This window comes from Zonotrichia albicollis, chromosome Z (assembly GCF_047830755.1).
Source record: "Zonotrichia albicollis isolate bZonAlb1 chromosome Z, bZonAlb1.hap1, whole genome shotgun sequence".
Taxonomy (NCBI): domain Eukaryota; kingdom Metazoa; phylum Chordata; class Aves; order Passeriformes; family Passerellidae; genus Zonotrichia; species Zonotrichia albicollis.
In genome coordinates, this window is record NC_133860.1 from 55,030,019 (window position 1) to 55,050,960 (window position 20,942).

Here is a 20,942-nt window from a genome sequence, read left to right on the forward strand (position 1 = left end):
CAAATTAGCATTCTTGCTGACTAGCTCCCAGGTAATGACTGGTAGATAGGAGAGTCCAGGAACCATTCCCAAAAATCAGTGCACATATAGACACTCCGTTTTGGAAACAAAAGCATTTGACTAGTGTCTGCATCTGGAAAAAAAAGAAGTACACACCATTGCAGTCTGAACTTCATGCATCAATATCTTCACAATTTCACCTTATTTATGTTTAATAAATTATTATGTCCTGTTGTAAATTTTCTGACACTGTCTGGGTTTGGAACATGAGGGTATTGTGCGTTTGTTTTCATTTTGTAATATAATTTATTTTTAGTTTTCTGTTATGTGAAAAATTGTGAAAAGTGGGCATACAGATTGATGGCATGAAAAAGGTTTTACATGGTGTTGTCAGAAGTTCCAAAGTTGTCTTTGCAACATTGCCCTTTTACAGCAAATTTAAATATTATAACATCGAGAAAAAATTGGTCAGATGGAAATCATCTTGGTTTGTGTTCTTTAAGTACAGTTCTAATCAAAAGGGAGTTGCTATGGGGAAAATATCATTGTGAGATAATGTATTTGAAAGGAGAAAAATTTGTCTTCAATACAAATAATTTACTTCTTCCTGGGGTTCAAGTAAACAAGGGAAAAATAACGGCATTTTTAATGAAGGTGTTGACTCACTTAACATATTTTCCAAAGGGAGCATTTAAAGAGCAATGATTTTGTCGCCACTTAATACTTATGTATCTTACTGCAATTATTTTGAATCATCAGATTTCCAATTATTGCAGGAGTTATTTCCATTTGTGAACACTTCTGCTGAAAAAGAACTTAAGGTATAGTGCCCTTTACCTTCTCATTTCTGACTGTGAACAGCCTTGAGAAATTTTATGTTTTCTAACCATACACAGATTGATATGACACATTTCCTATCAAGTTTCCAGAGGGGAAACTTTTCCTCTAAATATAACAGTACTAGATCATCAGTGAGTATTCCACATAAGCAGCAGACACAAATATGATGATTACTGCTCACACTCCGCTTACAACTGCCATAGAACAATGCTGGTCTTGAAATTGTAAGCACACTGAAACAGCCAGAGGTGGTTGTCAACACACCTCCACCAAAAACGTGTTAGACCCTGAAAAGAGGAAAAGAGAAGCACTTTTAGGAATTGAATGCCTGTAGCTGGGAAAGATAACATAAACTGACAGAGGAGAAGTGAAAAAAGAAAAGTGTGATGTTGCTTGAAAAGTGTGATATTATTGTTGTTGTTATGATTATCATAATCATTATTACAATAATTATTATTATTTCATGCCAGAAAGAAGACTTAATATTAAATTGCTGAATTATTAACACTGTGTTTTCACTATCAGACAAGGAATTAAAAACACAGGGAGAAGAAGGAACAAAAATGTGACTTGTAAGGTCTAGAATGGGTCTGTCAGAAAACAAGGCTAGGGAGAAAAATGAGCAGTATTTAAGCAATCAAAAATAAAGGAACAGACAAGAAAACTAAGCTAAAGGAAGAACTCTAAGGAGATATATTCTATATGCAGCAGGGAAAGGCACATCCAAAGTCGTATGCTGACAGCTTGACTTTAATAGGACAAGGAGAGAAGGATTATCTGGACGTTATGAATATTGCCAACAGGTTGACATTATTCCCTGACTAGGGAATGGAGGGGAAGTGCAAAAAGAGAGAGAGAGAGAACAACAAGAAGATGGAGAGCCATTTCAGTATGTTTGATTTAATAAGCCAAAATACTCAGAAGAACAAGAACCTGTGCTACAGAAAACAAGTATTTTATCACAGAGATAATTACTTTCCAGTCTTCCAACCCACCTGGTTGTTTTTGAGGAGGAAGAGAAAAATCAGCTGTCATTTTTCCCATTCTTTAACCTAAGTGTTTAGAACTTGAGTTTTTAATATAATATCTGTTACAGGGGACCAGTGAAAACCATTCAGACTCTCTCTCACCTTGCCATAGGAAAGGCATTAATATCTCCTTTTCTTAAAGCTCAAAGTTCAGGAGCATTGATACACACTGTAAAATAATTTCTAACCTCTACAGGAAATCCAAGCTAGAGAAATAAAACCAAAACATGAAAATACATTACTTCCTTACAAATTAATTATTTTGGCTACTTAATTCTGCCATATTATTTCTTCTTGGCTGTCTCATCTATTCAATCTGTATCAGTGCATTGGAGATGCTTATATAGACTAGGACGTCTCAAGGTACAAGGAAACCTTGGCGTGAGGCGCAAAAAGACCTTTCAAAACAAAAAAGTGCATGAAGTTCCTGCAAAGCATTTTGTATCTCACAGGAGCCACTTTTCTACACACAGGATCAAAATTATGATTTGCAGTTCACAGACATAAGCAGTGCTGCATTGTGCTTAAAGATTTTTCAATTGCCTTTTATTGTTACTTCAGCTCTACCTCTACTGTTCAGATAGTGTCCAAACATGCCTGACCATAATGAATATAAAATCTTTATGCAAAGCTGAAAGGAAAATGAAAGGAGGGTAAAAGTGAAAAAACTATACTTTATATCAAGTTACTTATCACCTAAATTGTTTCTTTTTACTGAAACACACCTTCATCTTAATCATAGACTGGGTAAGTCTATAAGTACAGATTTCTTTATTTACTAGCAATCAAAATATGAATTGCAATCTCAATCACAACACAAAGTAAGCAGGCAGTTAAAAATTAAAGGCAAGATTATGGTCTTAGGACAGGAAATTTTTAGATTTTGGTCATTAATCAGACGGCATGAGATTGTGGGGAAAAAATATTATCATTAATAAGCTTTAGCCAACAGTAAAGCTGTTCATCTGCAGTTTAGTATATGTTGGATAAAATCCTGTATAAACCAGCTTTGTGAGTATTTTCACTTAAAAAATAGCAAGAGAGAACAACAGAGTTTATGAATTGTTAGTAATATGGCAATATTACACATAGGTATGCACCTTTTCTTTATCAGAGACAAGGAAACTAATGTTAAGCAAGTACCAAGTTTCAGGAACACAAATTAAAACCTATCAAGAGAATTAATTTCTTATTTTTCAATGAAAAACTGCCAACACACTAGTAATCTTCTAGCACCACACTCTATTCCTGTTTCCTTTTCAGTCTTGGAAGAAGCTAAGAGCACATCTTTAAGAATTATTAATGTATAAAAACAAAAAACAAATTCCAACACATGCAATTACAATAGCAATAGCTTTAACCCATAGGCGTAGCTCCATTAGAGAGTGTTCTCATGTACAACTCTCACCAAGAGTACCCCCTGTAACTGTACAATTAGAGGCTCAAGCATGAAGACAGGAATACAAGCCCTAGTGAGCAGTTTCTAAAATGCGTCAACAGAACACAGAGAATAATTCTTCCTAACCTGCATCTCCTTCCTTATCTCATCTTACTATTTTGAACCGCTGTAGTATCAATCCAGCAGCTCAAGGCGCTTGCTGGTTACGCTTCTGACATCGCTTACAGGATAAATATAAATTCACTAAGTCTCCTGCCTTCTGTCTACATAATCCCTTAACCTCTCCCTTTCCACAGCTATGATTTGCTGCCTTTTTTACATCTCTGGCCTCTCCACTATTTTCATTCTGCCTTCCCTTTTCATGCTGCCTTCCCTTTCCCACTTATTTTTTTTTAACTCATTGACATTCAGCATACCTTCACAGTGAGACTTGTGGTCACTGCTCTTTTACTTCACAGCCTGCTTCAGCATGTTTTTTTGGAGTTTACATTTTATTGAGGGATGGGAATTTTAAATAGTGTTATCTGGTTAGCAGATTTCTATTCAATTTAGCATTTGCCTGTAAGACACAGACCAAGCAGATAATATCAATCAAGCAGACATTTTTTCAGTGATCAATGTGCTACAAAAAGAACTAGACGGAACAGTGTATGTCACATTTAAAAGAAAATTAGAAAAAAAAAAAGAGTCAAGCAAATAAATTATTAGCTGAAGTACAGGCAGCAGTATTCAAACTGCACAGAAGCTGCTCCCAAAATTAGATTAGCAAAGCACAAGACCATTCTACACTATTGAACTATCAGCAGCAGAAGGAAGTAAGTTTTCTCAGATTTTATCACCTTCATTTTAAATTCTGCAAAAAATGTTAAAAGGTCTAAGAACAGAACATGAGTAAATCAAAGCTTTATTCTGCTATATTTTCTCCCTGATTCCTAAACCACTTTTTAAAAATAACATTTTCTCCTTGTTCAAATCTGGACACACATAGAAATTCAAGTTTTTTCTTTGAAGCAACAATCAAATTACTATTTAGATACAATTAAAAAAAACAGTATTGTAGCCAAATTATATTTTTGGGAATATCAAAACAGATTTCTGTACAGGAAAGGTCATTCAAAGCAAAACCTGTGACATTTAAAAGGCCCCATTACAACACAATTTTACACATGTGCTGGGGCACAAGAAGACCCAGTCATGCAGTATTTTTACAAATAAACACACAGACAACAAATCTCATCTTTCAATAATAAACTCCAAATGAGAGGAAAAGCTTCAGTCGTGCCAAACTTATCTCCAGTTGCACACAGCTGAACCTGAACATCTCAAGGAGTAAAGAAAACTTGGATTAAGGAGTGAGCAAGTGTCACGGGTCAAACCAAGACTTGGTCTAGGCCATTGCTACTAAAAGGCTAAATTGTTGCATTTAGTTATTGCTTGAAGTCAGCAAAACTGGAAGTTTTTACACATTATGTCATTGAGTCAGAAGAGAAGTGTCTCATTAATACCTCCGGAAAGGAGGTCTTCTTGCTGCTCCAGACTCTTTCCAATAGTTTTGAAGACCTGCTTCCCCCATTGCCCTCTTTCAAACCTTGGTTCTGTGCTTTATCAGGCAGGCTGCACAAGCAGGTCACCTCTTTCTCTTGCAAATGGAAACAGACAGTGGCCACTGGCCCTTCAGGCTGTTTTTCATAACCTCTCCATTTCAGCTGTGCCGCAGCCGCTTCACCGTACTGCTGCTATAAGACTGTCTGACTACAAGCTACAGAGACAAACAAAAATCAAACAAACACAAAAACCTTCACATGGGAAAATAAACATCACCATAAGAATTAGTTAGCCCGTTCTTGTGTCTGTCACCACTTCATCTGTTTTGCAGTCACAAAGTCTCTCAGATGAGGAGGACGGCACATTGAGTCTCGACCTTTGAGCTGCAAACCTAGCCTTGAGCAACTTGGTGACCCACATGGCAGCTGCACAACTCGATAACTAGTTGGCTGGAGTCTAAAAATGCATGATTCATTTCTGATTCTCTGATTCTCCCCACACTGCACCATATGCTGTCACTAGACTATTTGCTAAAAAAATGTAATTTCCAAAAGCAAACTTTATTAGCTTGTTCGCCTGATGAAACACTACTTTAAAAGAACTTTAATAATAAAAGAAATATGTATTTTCTTTTCCTACCTAAACACTGAAATTTACAGAAGAAGGAAAAAAATACGCACGTGTGCATATGCAGCTTTCAAGTATATCTCCTCCCGCTTATTTTTCCTAAAACAAACACCCAGTGTTATAGACGAGTAACATACAATTCTTGCTGCATATTTTGTAGAGCCAAAGATCTACAGTGCATCTGCAAATTAGCATACACCTCTGCCCAGAAGTGGTACCAGGTTCCTGTGATACTAATCTACATGTACAAGCCAACTGCTGGAAAGATATACTTGAAAAAGTAAGGTTTGGTAAAACTTGGTGTGCTAAACTGTATCAAATCATACCTATACACCTCATCATCTAGATATATATATATATATATCTACATATCTCCCCTCCCTTTTCCCTGAACAGCAAGAATTTCAGTCATCATTCCTTACTGCATCCTGTGTCCTTAGGAGACTCTGATGGCATTTCTCAGTGTTGTAGAATTAGGATTTCTTATCCTCTTAATGACCAAAACACAGCTGTCCAACATGTTCCAGCCAGCACAACCCTGGCGTCTCTACTGTTAAACCAGCAGCACATCCTCTGGGCCATTTTGTCCCAGTGAACACGCATCAATCAATATGCACATATAGATCTATCTGGCACGTGGGAGTTCCTTTCATTAAAAAAAAAAAAAAAAAAAAAAAAAAAAAAAAAAAAAAAAAAAAAAAAAAAAAAGTTAGTATTGCTAAAGCTCCTAGCAAGTTTTGTCCACACTATGACACTATGAAGTTCAAATACAGGTCTGACAAAGAGACTAAAGACAAAAAGTTGAGTGGTTTGGGATTCATTAATTCATTCTAGTGTCTAAAAAGCTATGTGCACACAGAAGGATAAAGAAACAATCTGAGCTAGTCCGACATTTTAAATGCTTTTGTCAGTGTACAGACACAGGAAAACAAGTTCTAAATGAGATTATAACAGAATTCAATCTTCAGAATTATCTTTAGAAATCTAATAGTTAAAATATTTTCAACAGTGATTTTTCTCTTGCCTGCAGAATGAGCCACAACAACGCAATACCATACAACTTGTTCTGAGCTCATTGCTCCACCTTGCCTAATACAACACCTAAAGTGTTAAAGTAACTATTTTTCTACTCCGTAGGCATTGAAGGGAATACTCTCAGCATATATAAATCTATTGAATATTTCAAGCCCAAAGAACTGTCAAAACATCGTCTCAGAATCTGACCTTAAATTTATGATTGCTTAAAGAGACTAATTTTTAAAGGTGCCAAATAAGTTCTGCAAAGCTTCCATTAACTTCAAGAAAAGACTCTGAAGGCCATGCTGCTTCTTTCTCAATAAATCTTATAACCACACTCTTCACTAATGAGAGCACTAGAACGATACGCGTACAAAATGTTTTCAGTGATTTCTTGTTACTTCCAGGTCACACGCCGTTCAAGAGTAACTAGTAGGCAACCACGGACTGGGAGAGGAGTGTGTGTGGAGCAGCCTGCCAAAGGGCTCTGGGTACTGGTGGGCAGCAGCTCAGGGTGAGCCAGCAGTGTGTGCCCGGGCAGCCAGGAGGGCAAACCCCATCCCGGGGGACAGCAGACACAGCATCACCAGCTGGGACTGGGATCATCCTGCTGGATTCAGCCCTGGTGCCCTCACCCTGAGTCCTGTGTGCAGGGCTGGGCCCCACACTCCGAGAAGGGTGGGAAGGAGGTCCTGGAATGGTCCGGAGGAGGACAACAGAGCTGGTGGAAGGGCTGGAAGGCACATCCTGTGAGGAGGGGCTGAGGGCTCTGGGTCTGTCTGGGCTGGAGAGAAGGAGGCTCAGGGGTGACCTCATTGCTCTGTACAGCTCCCTGGGCAGGGGGCCTGGAGAGGGAATGCTGCTGTGTTCCTGGCATCCAGCAGCATGGAACAGGAATGGCTCAAAGCTGCATCAGGGGAGGTTCAGACTGAATATCAGGAAACATTTATTTACCAAGAGGATGGTCAAACACTAGAGCAGGCTTCCTGGAACTGATGCCTTAAAAAGAGACACTTGGGCAATGCCCTCAGTAACAGGCTTTATGTTCTTGTCAACCCCAGAGAAGTCAGGCAATTGGACTAGGGGATTGTTTTAGGTCCTTTTCAGCTGGAACTATTTTACTCTATTCTGTGTTAAATAGCTCTGTTAGAACTAACAAAAACATAGTTTGGTCCCGGCAAAAATGAATCTTGCATTTCATGGCACTTGGAGTTTTTCAGCCATAATGGTCTTAGCATAAGATTACCAATTTGATTTAAAGATGTAGTTTTTTCTGTCAGAGAGACAGAAATACCAACTGTGAGTGACAAACATCTTCCTAAAAGGCCACTCACATCTTCTGATCTGGATGCCAAGTTCATCTCTGTTATTCTGTGAACACTGTGGAAATTTCAGAGGGTAACTTGATTTTCACACTTGCCGTTAAATCTGTAAGAATCTCTAAGTCTTCCATAGTGTAACCAGAGTTACAGTTCCTGTCAGAACAACTGAAATACCCCTGCTTTCATGCATTACAAACATTGCTGCTACACCACAAAGGCACAGACTCCTCAGTGTTTGCATCTATCCTTAATACTTGAAGGAAGAAAGAGGGACTAAGTAATTAGGAAGAAGCACTTCGGCAAAGTTGGTTTTTGTTGTTTTTTTTTCCCCCCTAACCACACAGCAACTACTATCACTGAAAAGCCTGCTCTAAGTTATCTTTTGTCTTAGATGAAGAGGAGGAGGGGGCAGAGCTTCATTTTGAACTCTGCCCGCTATCTCGGTAACGGCGGTTCCCGACACCGCACGCCGCGGGCCTTGCTTCCAGCAAAGGGCTTTCCCGGTGTCGGAGAGCGAGTCCTCCCGCACATCGGCTCCGCAGCCTGCGCTGCCGTGCGGGCGCCCCGTTACCCCCGCGGGACGGGGATGCGGCCGCCGGTGTTTCCCTGCTCGCTGCTCGCCCGGGCCACGGCAGCCCAGAGCGCTGCTCCCGCCTGCGGGGACGCTGTGCCGGGAGCGCCGGAGCCCGACGGATCCCGCGGCTCCGGCAGCGGCCGGGCGGGCTCCGCGCCGTGCAGGGCATCGCCGTGGCGCAGCACCAGGAGCCGGCGGAGCAGCTGCGGAGCCGCCCCGCAGGTGCGCGGAGCGCCCGCCGAGAACGGGGCGTGCGGGGAGCGGAGCTCCCGCCGCGGCCGCGCCGCGCCGCGCCGAGCCGAGCCGAGCCGAGCCGAGCCGAGCCGAGCCGAGGCGAGCCCAGCCCAGCCCAGCCCAGCCCAGCCCAGCCGAGCCCAGTCCAGCCCAGCCCAGCCCAGCCCAGCCGACACGAGCCCAACCGAGCCCGAGCCGAGCCCAGCCCAGCCCAGCCCAACCCAGCCGCCGCGCGGGCCCTGCGACCCACGAGCCGCCACCCCCCGAGCCGCCCCGCCGCCGCCGCCCCTTTCCGCGCCGGTACCTGGATGTGGCAGGAGATCTCGGAGTCGTCCAGCAGCCGCACGGTGCATTTCATCTCCGCGCTCAGCGACCTGATGCTGGAGCTCCGGAACCGGATCATCCCGGCAGCCCGCCCGCCGCTGCCGCCCCGCAGGCAGCCGCAGGGGGCCAGCCTGCAGAGGCGCCCGGCCGACCACGGCACGGCACGGCACGGCGCGGAGAGGCGCGGCGGCAGCGCCACCCCTCAGCCCCGCGGCGCTCCGCCGCCGCCCGCCATCCGCCCGCCCGCCGCGGCTCGGGCCGCCGCTGCGTCAGGATGCGCTCCGCTGGCCGGCCTCAGCATCCTCCTGCGCCCGCCCCCGGCACGGCTTGGCACGGCACGGCACGGCCCGGGGGGGCACCTCTCCGCCCTCACCTGCTCCTCCCGCTTCTCCGCCCCACCGGTCCCGGGCGGGCGCCCTGCGCGGCTCCGTTCCTGTCGGGCTGGCAGCGCCCAGGGGGAAATGGACAGCGCGATCGTTTGTCTTCGCCGCCACGAGCGTGCCTCGCCTGGTTTTGAGCCCACCTGGGCGACTGGTGCTCGCGTGGGAATGCCCGATGCCCTGCAAACGGGGACAGCCCCCAGGCTGCTGGCGGGGAGAGGAGTCCCCAGGCTGGCTGGCCGCCCATGCCTCCGGCGAATCCCAACACAGCCCGAGGCAGGAGGAGAAGCCTGTGGAATACATATAGAGAGTCATGTAAAGAAACCTCACCAAAGATGAGTGTACCCTAATGAAACAGAAGAAAACAGAATACAACTTACTGTAAGAGTGCAAGCCTTGGAAACTTGTTTCCTCAGGGAAAAAAAAATACCCATTAGGGAGCAGCAGTCATACCCCATTTGTTGTCTAAGTGGGAAAGAAAATAAAACATCCAGTGGTTTCACTATAATGTTCTGCATCACGAAAGGGTGTGTAAAACATTTGTGTAAAACCTTGCTGGCAGAAAGCAAGCACCAAACTTAACCAGCCTTGAAACAGGGATCAATACTGTGTTAAAAAATTAGCACTTGCCTTTGAAATATGAAATGAAAAACAGCCAGGGCAAATGTGACACGACTGGAAGTTTTTACAAATATAAAAGAAGCACTGACAATCACAGATTTCAGTTATTATTGCCCAGTTGTCTGTGATTACCTCTAAATGTCCATATTTTGAAAATAGCTCTGTGTGAGTGTGTTGTTCTTTAGAAAATCCCGTGTAAGAGCATAAGTGCTGCTACTGCTGTAAGCTCTTCCTTTGGCTTTTTGCTGGACTGCTAAATACAGGCAACCACAAACAAATGTGAAATATATAATGCTCACTACCATCAGCTAATAAATATGCAGAGCCCTTTAATGTGGAACATAAAAGAAAAGCTATAAATATATGCTTCTCTGAAATGATAAATGCTTTCAATTGCATAGTGAATAGTGAAGCAAACCAGTGAGTATTTAAAATAGATTATTCACCTCAGCAGCCACAGTCAGCCCACAAGTTATGGAAGAAGGTCCTTATCAGCTGAGACACCAGATGTGGACACCTACTCATTAATAATATAATACACTTTATGTCTTACAGTCCTGCAACATGGGAACTCAATAGCAGGATTTAAACCCACATGCAGATTGACTCATGCAGATTGACGCTCAGGTGACACAGATTTTCCTGCTTCTCATAGAGAAGGAATCTTCTCTTTCTAAGCCAAGTATTTTAGCTTTCCTTCAGTCTCTGCAGCACACTTTTCTCCACCCAAAAGGGGAATTACAAGAGAGAGCTGAGCCAATGTTGAAGATTTAGTGAGCAGGTCAGAGCCTACCATTGTCTGAAGGGGATTCTGCTTTACCTTCAGGACCACATGGAGAGGGATGAGCTTTCCAGGAGTTCTCAGAGTTACAGCAGCAGTGATGACTACAACATGAAATCTGCAGCCCCAAAAAAGTGTGAGCACAAGAAGTGTGAGCTAGTGTGTACCAACAGCAGCAAGCAGCACAGCTGCCTGAGAACAGAGCTCAGCAGAATTTTATTTGCCTGTTGTAAAACCAGGCCACTCCTGTCTTTTTCTTCACTTTATTTGCCTCTTTAATATCTGATGCCATGTTGACCTGAGGTGCCTGAGAAATCTGTGGGACACGGAACCCATTTCTATGTTTCAGCTACTACAGCAATAGTTTTTATGGCACAGAATGTGGCAGCCATCTAACAGGAAGACATCAGATAAATAAAACAATCAAAACCAAATACTCCACCCTAGAGAAAAAAAAATCAAAGAACAACCAAAAAAACCCAACCAAGAAATGAAAGTTATTTTTGGTTGAAAACCAAACACTCCGCCCAGTTGCAACTTCACAAAGTAATCCATCAGATGAATTTTGCATCACATATTAGGACTACCTCCCCTACCTTCTTCAAAAAGAATTCTAGGTTTGTTTTTTTTCCTTACAAATAGAAGTCTCTTAAAGTTCTCTAAGTATCATAAATTATGCAGAAAAACCCCACAAACTTACCTCAAAACATATTACAGTGCACCCTTTTTTGCCAGATCTTGGAGGCCAAACCATCCGTATATAGCTAGCATTCGGAAATACTACCTGAAAAGGCAGGTACTTGAGGAACTGACATTTAAAACACTATGGCAAATACAGGAAAACACAAAGCAGCCCATAGATAAATTTAATTCAGTTACCAGAAAATGCTGAGCTGATGGAGTATATAAAAAATACGCTGCTTGAACTTGCAGAATAGGCTTTTGACTCAGGGGAAGGTTATCAGCTACTGCTGTTAGACCATGTTATGTTATTGAGGTGTTTATTGAAGCTCTCACCTGGCTTTGTACTGCTAAAGACCTTGGAAATTCTAGCAGGAGATTTCAATACCTGGTAAAGCCACCTTCAAGAACTGGATGGTGGTGTGCAGACACATGCTTGAAATGCATTTTAGATCCATCAGTCTCAGAACTACTCCATTCAATAGCCACATTCCATTCTTTCTTTGCCTAACTGGTCTGAATGACTTTGCTTTGGGATGAGTGCACGTGGATGGCCTAAAGGACAGTAGCCTACTTACCTAGGAATTGCTGCCAGATACTATGTGGGACAGCAGGGAGCACTAATGAGCTTGAGTGGTGCTTTGATATCTGGATGATTCTGCACGGAGTTAAATTACAGAATATAGTTGTCAAGGATTTTCCCTTCAGTGGCTGATAGTAACAGCAACTTAAGCTTTGTCAATTAATGTTTATAATCTAACCAAATACATAGACATTTGATTTGTATTTGTTTGAGTTTTTTTCAAAATACTTGAAGATTAATCCATAAATACAACAGCTATGGCTATAAACACTGCCTGCCAGTGGGTCAGACTGTTGGGAATTTAGCTGGCTAAAGACTGGAAGAGTACAAAACCATGGCTAATTCCAAGTCCTGCACCTGTGTTGATAGCGTGTCCTTGGGCCTGGCTGTAGTAAGATAACAAACAGCGAAAGAGACATGAGAAAAGAGAGATGTAACCCCTAAGGAATGAGGAAGAGTTCATGGTATAGTTTAACTAATAGATTGCTTGGCTTACAGAATATTCATAAGCTTATTATTTGCTGTATAAGTGTTTGTTATTTGCGGTATAAGTGTTTGATGTTTTCTTCAATAAACCGGATCGGACCTGTCGGACCTGTGATGAACCAACTGGAATCCTGGTCTCCTTCCTACGACATCAGACCTTGAGTTCCAGCATGGGTAGGCCAAGCATACAAATCACTGTCCCCAGAGGGGTCCTTCCCCAAGGCCCACACCTCCCCATTGCCTTGGCCATGGGTCCCTCACAGGGCACAGCCATTAGCCTTTGCTCAGAGATCATGGTGCCATAAGTAAACAGACACCTTTTGTGAAGTTTGTGACAGTTTAGATTTTACCCAGTTCCCTTCTACAATAGTGTTAGGAACTCCAAAACTTAAATATCTGAGATGAAGAGAGATGGTCTGGGCATTAGGCTTCTCCAGAACATGTCCTAAAGAATGGTAGGTGAGGGTTGAGTTAGCAATGAATCAATAGCTCAGGGAGTAGATTCCTGTAGTCAGGAAAGCATGCCTTTGTGTGTCAAAGGCACAAGGGCACACACTGTATGATTGTAAAATAAATCCAGTTACTAAGCTGAAATTAGCAGTGAGGTAATTGAATGGTTGGGCATACCAGGCAGCATGCAAAATATGAAAACAAGTAAGAGATTCCACACATATGGCATCTCTTTTGTTTCAGTCTTAAGTAGTTGTCTAAAAAAATCACTTCAGATCAAAAAAACAATTGAAAAAATAAAAAACCAGGGGGTTTGCATCTAGAAAGAAAAGGTTTCTTACATGTAAATATTACACCAGTAACTTGAAAACTGTGTATAAAATATTAATGCATATATTGAAAAAATCCTAAGAGTATTAAAATATACATAAATTGCAAAGAAAAATATATTTAAATAGCAAAAGTTCTACTGTTCACTGGGGGAACAGTTGAGTCAGAAGGTGAACCTTGAATTCACATAGGGTTTCTACTTTCTTTTGCATTACAAAATCAGTTTAAAAAATCACATATTTATTGCATGAATGAGAAAGCAACAAGATACATAAAATGCTACATTATTTGACAGCAGTATAAAAAGACTCAGGATTTTCATGCTTGTACTCTAAAGGGAGTTGTCAATCCTAAAGTCCACTAAAAAGTCCAGGGCTATCAGTAATATTTGCTCAAAACTGCCCCAGTAGAAAAGACCTGGAGTGTTATTGAAATCTGCAGGACTGTATTGCAACCTGCATGGCATGGACGGTCCTGTCGGCCTCCACATCCCTTGGGTGCACTTGTGCACCCCAACCAGAACTTTCACGGGGAGAAATGGTGAGTCAGAAGTAGGTATTTTCTTCCACTGCTTAAGTTTAGCAATCTTATAAAGATTCAGAACAAAGTATACCAAGAACATTACAGAACTCACTTTCAGCAGAGAATGATGGGTTGAATTTACTGTACAAACTTTTCAGCAAATTTCCTGCAGATGTCATCTGGAAGCTCGAACTCCAATCAGCATTTGTCTGAGTTAAACTGGATTGCACAATACCACACTTGAAATTTGCTGATGGGAGCAAACTTTGCATTGATTTTAATCTACATAGTACAACTACCAAAAAGGCAAATGTCAGCTTTTAGCTTTTTGGTTTGAAGTAAAAGTCAGTGAGATGATTCTTGTGATTCACTGAGTCCTGGGACTTGCGAAGTTTTCTTATCAGTAGGATCAAAATGCTTCTTTGATATGCTCTTCCCTTTTCAGGGAATATATATCCAGTTATTCTAATCTAATTCTAATCCAATGAGTCTAATATCCTTTTCTGGAAAACTACAGCAGGCAGTGTATTCTCTGTTTCCCATGCTGCATCTCCAAGAAGTGCTCTCAGGACCAAGTTTGTTCCCAAAAACTTCATTCACTACAGGTTCTCTCTAGCTGCTTTCACACAATCCATGCAGTACTCTTACAGGCTTGATAACAGCCCCAGAGAAACCCTGCAGCTACCACTGCCGAAAGATTTACAGGTTTTGCACGTGACACAACCAGGGGTTTCAGAGGTCTAGAGTTAATTCAGTACCTAGAAGAACCTGATTGTCTCATGCTGAATGCAGAGTGGCTGCCACATCCATATATCTCCTTAATCTATGATGAATTTTTAAAATAATTACCATACCAATGGAACCTGAAAAAAAGGCACTCTCTAACTCTTGTTCAAGCCACAAAGCACAGCTCTGTTCTCCTGACCATATTTATGCACAGAAAATACAGCAATCTGATCAATGAAGAAGTTTGGTTTTTTAAGTAGGTAGAGATATATTTGCAGACAGTGTTGATAATTGGAGAAAATAGATATTGCCTATCTGTAGCTTTTCTTCCTTTTATGGAATTTGTCTAATTAAATTGTTTAGTAAGACTCCAATTCAAATGCAATCTGATGTTACAGCAACCAACCACATTTTTTCAAAATTATTATTGCAGGTAGGATTAAATTTGGTCCTTCCTGTAACAATCAAGAAGTCATCATAAAATATATAAAAAACTACATTAGCATCAGTTACTGGGTGACCAGTCCAGCAAAATATTCACAGTCAGGCTTTGAAGAGCTCTCAGCAGCCCAGAAGCCCTGCTTAAGGAGCACACAGAGAAACACAGGAGCACACACCTTTCTGTGTATTCTTTTATACTCTTTCTGCTACTGGGTGGAATTTGGATGCTCATGGACAGAATTCTTTTGCAGCAACATCCTGTTTCCATGGCTGCTGCACGTGCACTTTGAAAGATATCCAAGTGTGTAGACCAGTTTCAGCTGGTTTGATAGTTCCTTTTCTTCTTTTAGGGTTATTCTGCCTTTTAATACTCCCATCATATGATTTCAATTTTACATCATTTATCTGCAGTGGCAGTTGTCTGACTTCAAATGTGTTTATAGCACTTTTCCAACCAGGAATAGTCCTCAAAATTGAGGTCTATATGAGGATTAATATTTTACACCATGTCTAATTTGCATAAATCAAGGTAAAGTCCAGCAAAATAAAACTTCTGCTTTGCAAAATTATGTCAGGCTCACAGTGCATTTTGTGAACAAAGTAAGTATTACAGGAAAAACATGTATGATATAAAACATGTATTTCAAGTTTGTTCATCTTGTCAGCATCTAATCTGTATCCAGAATCTGTTATTAAAGTAATTAGCACCACGATTTTTAAATAATAATATGCAACAATATTCAGTTTCTGATACATCTCCCTCTATAGCTTCTGGCTTCTGTCATTAATTGCTTTCCAAATCAGTGTACAGACTGCTGCTTTTATTGGTCTGGCTCTTTCAATTATGTAAAAGCTAATATGGACAGGATTTGAAGTTGCAACAAACCTTGTTGTTGGACCTCCTTGAGCATGAAGGACTCTGTGGTGTAAGAGCTTAAGCGTTCTTGTAAGTGATCACAGAATGGAGGCTGGGCTACCCAGGGAAGAGGTGTGGACTAACTAAAATTCATTAGAGACACTAAGACAGCATACTTCAAAAGCCCTCAATAGAAAAAGCTCAGAAATAGTAATCTTATTACCTGCTTGCAGAAGCAGCATTTTAAGGTTCATATTCTCCCTGACACTTTATAAAGCCAGTGGGTGGCTCCATCTTACTAATGCTTTGAGTGCTTCCAAAATTAATGGTTCTACATCAGCACACACTATTGGTATTGTAAGTGATGTTGAAATATAGACTGCATAACTTTTCCATCCTGGGTCTTACGAGACAAGTGCAAGATGAGAAGATAAAATAATTAATCTGTTGCAAAACCTGTTCTTCCAGTGGAGGCCAGAATCTTTAAAGCAACAAAATACTCCTGTAGAAGCAACTGTTATTCTCACATGGAGTGGAATAGAAACAGTAAAACTCTCCCAGATGCTCTTTTCAGCTCCGCCTGATTTCTTTTTGAGGAGAATAAAGAAAATAGTCTTTCTGTAACTCTGTGGTCTTCTTTATTTCCAGTTTTTTCCTACAGTAACACTGAAATTATTCCTGACTGTATGTGACTGTGGCTTGCAAGCAGTAGCTGTGCACTACCTCTGCTATCAGCCTTCCACACCCAGGCAGAAAAATCCATGTATTTTCCTGAGCTGTGCTCTGAGTGTCACACATAACACCCTGCCTCTCCCCGTCACTTTTGGGTCACACTACTGCAGCTCTATTGCTACACTGGACTGAAATTATTGTAATGTTCACATGTTTTATACTCTCCACATGGCAAATAAATAAAATTTTATATTATAAACTAAGTGTTTCAAACAATTTTGCTTTTTTGAGCACTTCTCTGGAGTATTTATGCTAATCCACTGATTTTGGTCACATCACATGAAGAAATTTTTATGTGGTAAAACACTGAGATTTATTATACAAAATTGGTAGAATGTATATGCAAACCTGAGTTGTTATTGAAAGAATTAAATATGATTACACAAATCAAATCAAGTCCATAAAATGAAAATTTTTCAAAATCTAAGGAACAGCCATGTAAAAAACCCAAGTAATTTTCCGTTTCTTATCTACATCAATTTTATTGAAAGTCAATCAGCTAGCTGTTACAAGCAAATCATAGCATTTCCTTTGCTGTTGTTAGGAAAATTTAAATCATTTAACAATAGCTTCTCTGTTTAGAGCTATATGTATTTAAACTTTAGATAAATGTGTTCATAGGCTTCTCTGTACAGAAATTAGTGAGCTACAACATGATCAGATTGTAGTATGGTATGAAGAACTGCATTCCTCTTTTACCTATAACTAGGCTCAGAAGATTTTGTCATTCCTACAGACTTGGAACCAAACTGAGAACAAACTTGTGTCACAAGCAACAAAGAAAAGCTGCTCCCATTCCCTCTTACCTATTTATTTGTTTGTTTGTGTTTGTACTGCAGACTGGAAAAATAAGAAGAGTTATTTACAATGTTCTTTTTTTATTTTGTGAAAATCAGCTCTGAGTTTCAGTATTAAAAAAGGGGATGAGTTAATACATAAAAATACTTAACGTGATTTTAAAAACATTTAACAGCTTTAGTTTGATTTACTCACCCCAAATGTCTGAAACTTTGGCTCATTTACCAAATTGATGATTTTTTTTCCTCAGTACTGGCAAATTCTGGTGGGTGCAGAAAGCCATTATGCACTAAATCCTCCTGAGAAAGAACTTCAGACAATATATTGACTGACTTTGCATAGCATAGGACAAATTCTGAAAATTGTTGGTAAGGTTCCAATCAACAAACCTGTAATTTGATGATTACTTACTTCACAATGAGGACTAACTGTGACCAACAGAACACCACAGTAGAGCTTCTTTCAGCTACTCTCCTCAGAGTCAACATATTGTATTAACACCCTCTGCCTTGGATATGCTATCAATGCATATTCAGGATTTGATTTGAACCCCTAAAATGACTCCATAAATTTGGGCCTTAGCTGCTTGAAGAACAGTGTTACTCCCCTTAAGATTAAGGAAGCTCAGATTACTAATGTATCTGAGTCCTCACTTTTATAAGAAGCAGATGTCCATGACAATGGATGCCCCTGGAAAGCTTTAAGAGGCCTGTGCAGTTTTACAGTAGTTCACCTTTTATACTGCGATAAGTTTCCATTAGGAATTATCATGGGAATGTTTTTTTCTACCTTGAATTTGGCAATATTCTGAATAAAACAGACATTTCTGAGTATCCACAGGAAGGAGATAGATATAGTGAAGGCAAATAGAAATAACTCCAGAAAAATTAATTCTCTCATTCATATTTCATGTTACCCTTCTCTAAAATTAAGCAGCTAATTCAAGAAGAAGATGAAGTTTTACTGAATTCCATAAATTCAATATTAGTCAATTAGTCAAACCAGAAAGGCTCAGAAAGACACTGAAAATACTCCCAATAGCCATAAAATATACCACTTGCCATTTTAAAAAGTATTTAAAAGTACAGTATCTGGAAAATTCTTTTGGGGCTGAGAAGTACTTGATGGGTTTTCTGGAAGGTATTCTTGAGGTTTTTGGCTTTTCATTCTAGAATATTTATCCTTCACCATTATATTGTAATTTCACCTATTACTAAATAAAATAAATAAAACATCAGATGACCTCTACATTCCATATTTCAGCTAAGTGAATGTACTCTGGAACTCATGACACCATGCAAGATTTTTTATACAGCTACATCAGAGATTCGGAATCAAGTTCTACATTCTCACAACATTAGAAATAAAAATAAATTTAAATTATAAGGAGAAGGCACCCATGCCACCTCCAGGAAAAGATCTTTAAAGAATAAGCATCGGGACAAATTTCCTAGGATGTATATATATCACTAAATGATGAAGACTAATATGAAACTCTTCCATGTTATTAAAGAAATAGTAAGTGTAAAAATATTTAATAGTTCTATGACTACAACAGAGTGAAAGGAAAATCCTCCCTCACATGAAAACAATCCACATATTTTATTGGATCTACATCTTAAGCATATCTTAAATGCGTAACTGATGCTGTTAAGTCAACCATTTGGCTGAGTCTTATCCAGTCATCTCTCCAGTTGACTAGAAACATGAATTATATCTGCACAAATCAGATCAGCCACACAAGCAGAAAGTCTGAATGTAATCGCCTGCTTCACATTGCCTATAGGCTCTAGTGTTTGCACAATTCAATCAGCTTTCTCCAGATCTTGTTCTCCTTCCTGCAGCAGCATCTGCAGAGCACACTGCTGTCCGTACAGCGCATGCAAACTCTGCCAGTGCATGTTAATGTTATGTTTTCCTGGGATTTAGTAAAAGAGAACCCCTGGCACAACTTCCTGCACAAAAAGGATATAAAATAGCTATTAGGTAACATCACACCAGTCTAACATGGCTCTTTTAGCAAAATGTGGGGATATTAAGGATGAAAAGGTATTAAAGAGTGAAGCTTGTTAAAGCTGGTTACAACAAAAGACATTGAGTGTGCACTGTAGGCAGGGTAGTCAGTTGCTCTTCATGTTAGCAAAATCTGAGGAATTACTGTGACAGAGCAATTAAAAGTTCTAATTTTGGGAATGCAAGTAGCAATTGTGATGCTTCCAGGGTCAAAGTGACCGCTGGTATTTTTGAGCTTGTTTATTTGGATCTCCCAGGAACTCTCATCCAAATTAAGCATTTTTCCTGTCTCATAATTGATAAGCCAACAAATGAAAAAGATGTAAGCAAATTCAATTACTTTAGCACAATCATAACCTACTACAGCAAAATATGTATCCAGTCTCATGGCGCCTTAAAGAAATCATTGTAGTCTGTTAGTAATCTGAGAACTGGCCTGATTCAGTAACAGCTTAATAATGTTGAAGGTTCTGGTCTTCATTAAGAATTTCTTAATAGGTATGTGAAATAGGTATATGAAATTCCAGATCTCAATTAAATGGTCAGAGACAGGTAACAATTAAAAAAAAGAGATACATGTATCATTCATAATGTTATTTGGAGTGCCATGCAAAGGACTAAAATTTCATGCAGACTGGGAGACTTAATGTATGTTCTGAGAATTTATTCCAAGGTTTGATTGATGTAAAAAATATGAAGGGGGCACACATTGTGATCTCCTGAAGCCACCGTCACTGGGTGGAGTAGCTCTTACAGGTGCAGCAGATGCTTCTCCACTGCACAGGTGAACTTCAACGCTGTTCGGCAGCATCACTGCGTTTGATCCTTGCAGAGCTTTGAAAATATTGCTAGGTCATATTTATATACACAGTAATAGCAAGAATACTTGCTATATAAGAAAATTTTCACAATTTTCCGCAGTCTTGCCCTTCTTCTCTGGTGAGGCCACATCTGGAGTGCCATGTCTGGTTCTAGGCTTTACAGAACAAGAGAGTCATGCAGCTCCTGAAGCAGATCCAGCAAAGGGCTACAAAGATGATTGAGGGACTAGGTCATTCTTACGTGGAAAGGCTGAGGTACCTGGTCCTGTTCAGCCTCGAAAAAAGACAGCTGAGAGGGGATCTCATCAGTGTTTATCAGTATCTGAAGGGAGTGTATCAACAGGATGGATCCAGACTCTGCTGGATGGTGCTGAGCAATAGGACAAGAGGCACTGGGACAGACTGAAACACAGGAAGTTCCATTCAAACATCAGGAAGCACTTTGTTACTGTGCAGGTGACCAAGCACTGGAACAGGATGCCCAGTGAGGTTGTGGAGTCTCCCTCACTGGAGATAATCAAAAGCAGCCTAGACAGAATCCTAATGTGCTCTACGGGGTCCTGCCTGAGCCGGAGGGTTCAGGTGACCCCACCAGTGGTCCTGCCCAGCCTTACCCACCAGGTAATTCAGTGATTTAAAAATATGACTGGATCAAGGCTTTAATAAATACTAAAATGGCATTAGTCACTGCATAGCTGATGCCTTAAATAAATTCCAAAGGCAGACCTTCATCATCAAAGGGTAATACAGAATTCAATGGGTACAAATGTGCACTTAATAATAAAAGCACTGCAGAAATTATTGTTTTTCT

The 20,942-nt window shown here is 40.6% G+C and overlaps 1 protein-coding gene across 2 annotated transcripts in view; it reads right to left on the reverse strand.

The window, feature by feature from the left end:
• The window catches only part of FRMD3 (FERM domain containing 3), a 133,982-nt gene extending 124,205 nt beyond the window's left edge, over positions 1–9,777 (reverse strand). The window contains exons 1-2 of one of the 2 annotated variants that reach the window (XM_074533088.1): positions 9,671–9,777; positions 9,284–9,580 (exon numbers count right to left, since the gene is read on the reverse strand). In XM_074533088.1, coding sequence (XP_074389189.1) covers positions 9,284–9,580; positions 9,671–9,748 — 375 coding nt within the window. In that variant the 5' untranslated portion in view covers positions 9,749–9,777. The other variant, XM_074533089.1, reaches the window with a different exon arrangement.
• Between the last annotated feature and the right edge of the window lie 11,165 nt (positions 9,778–20,942).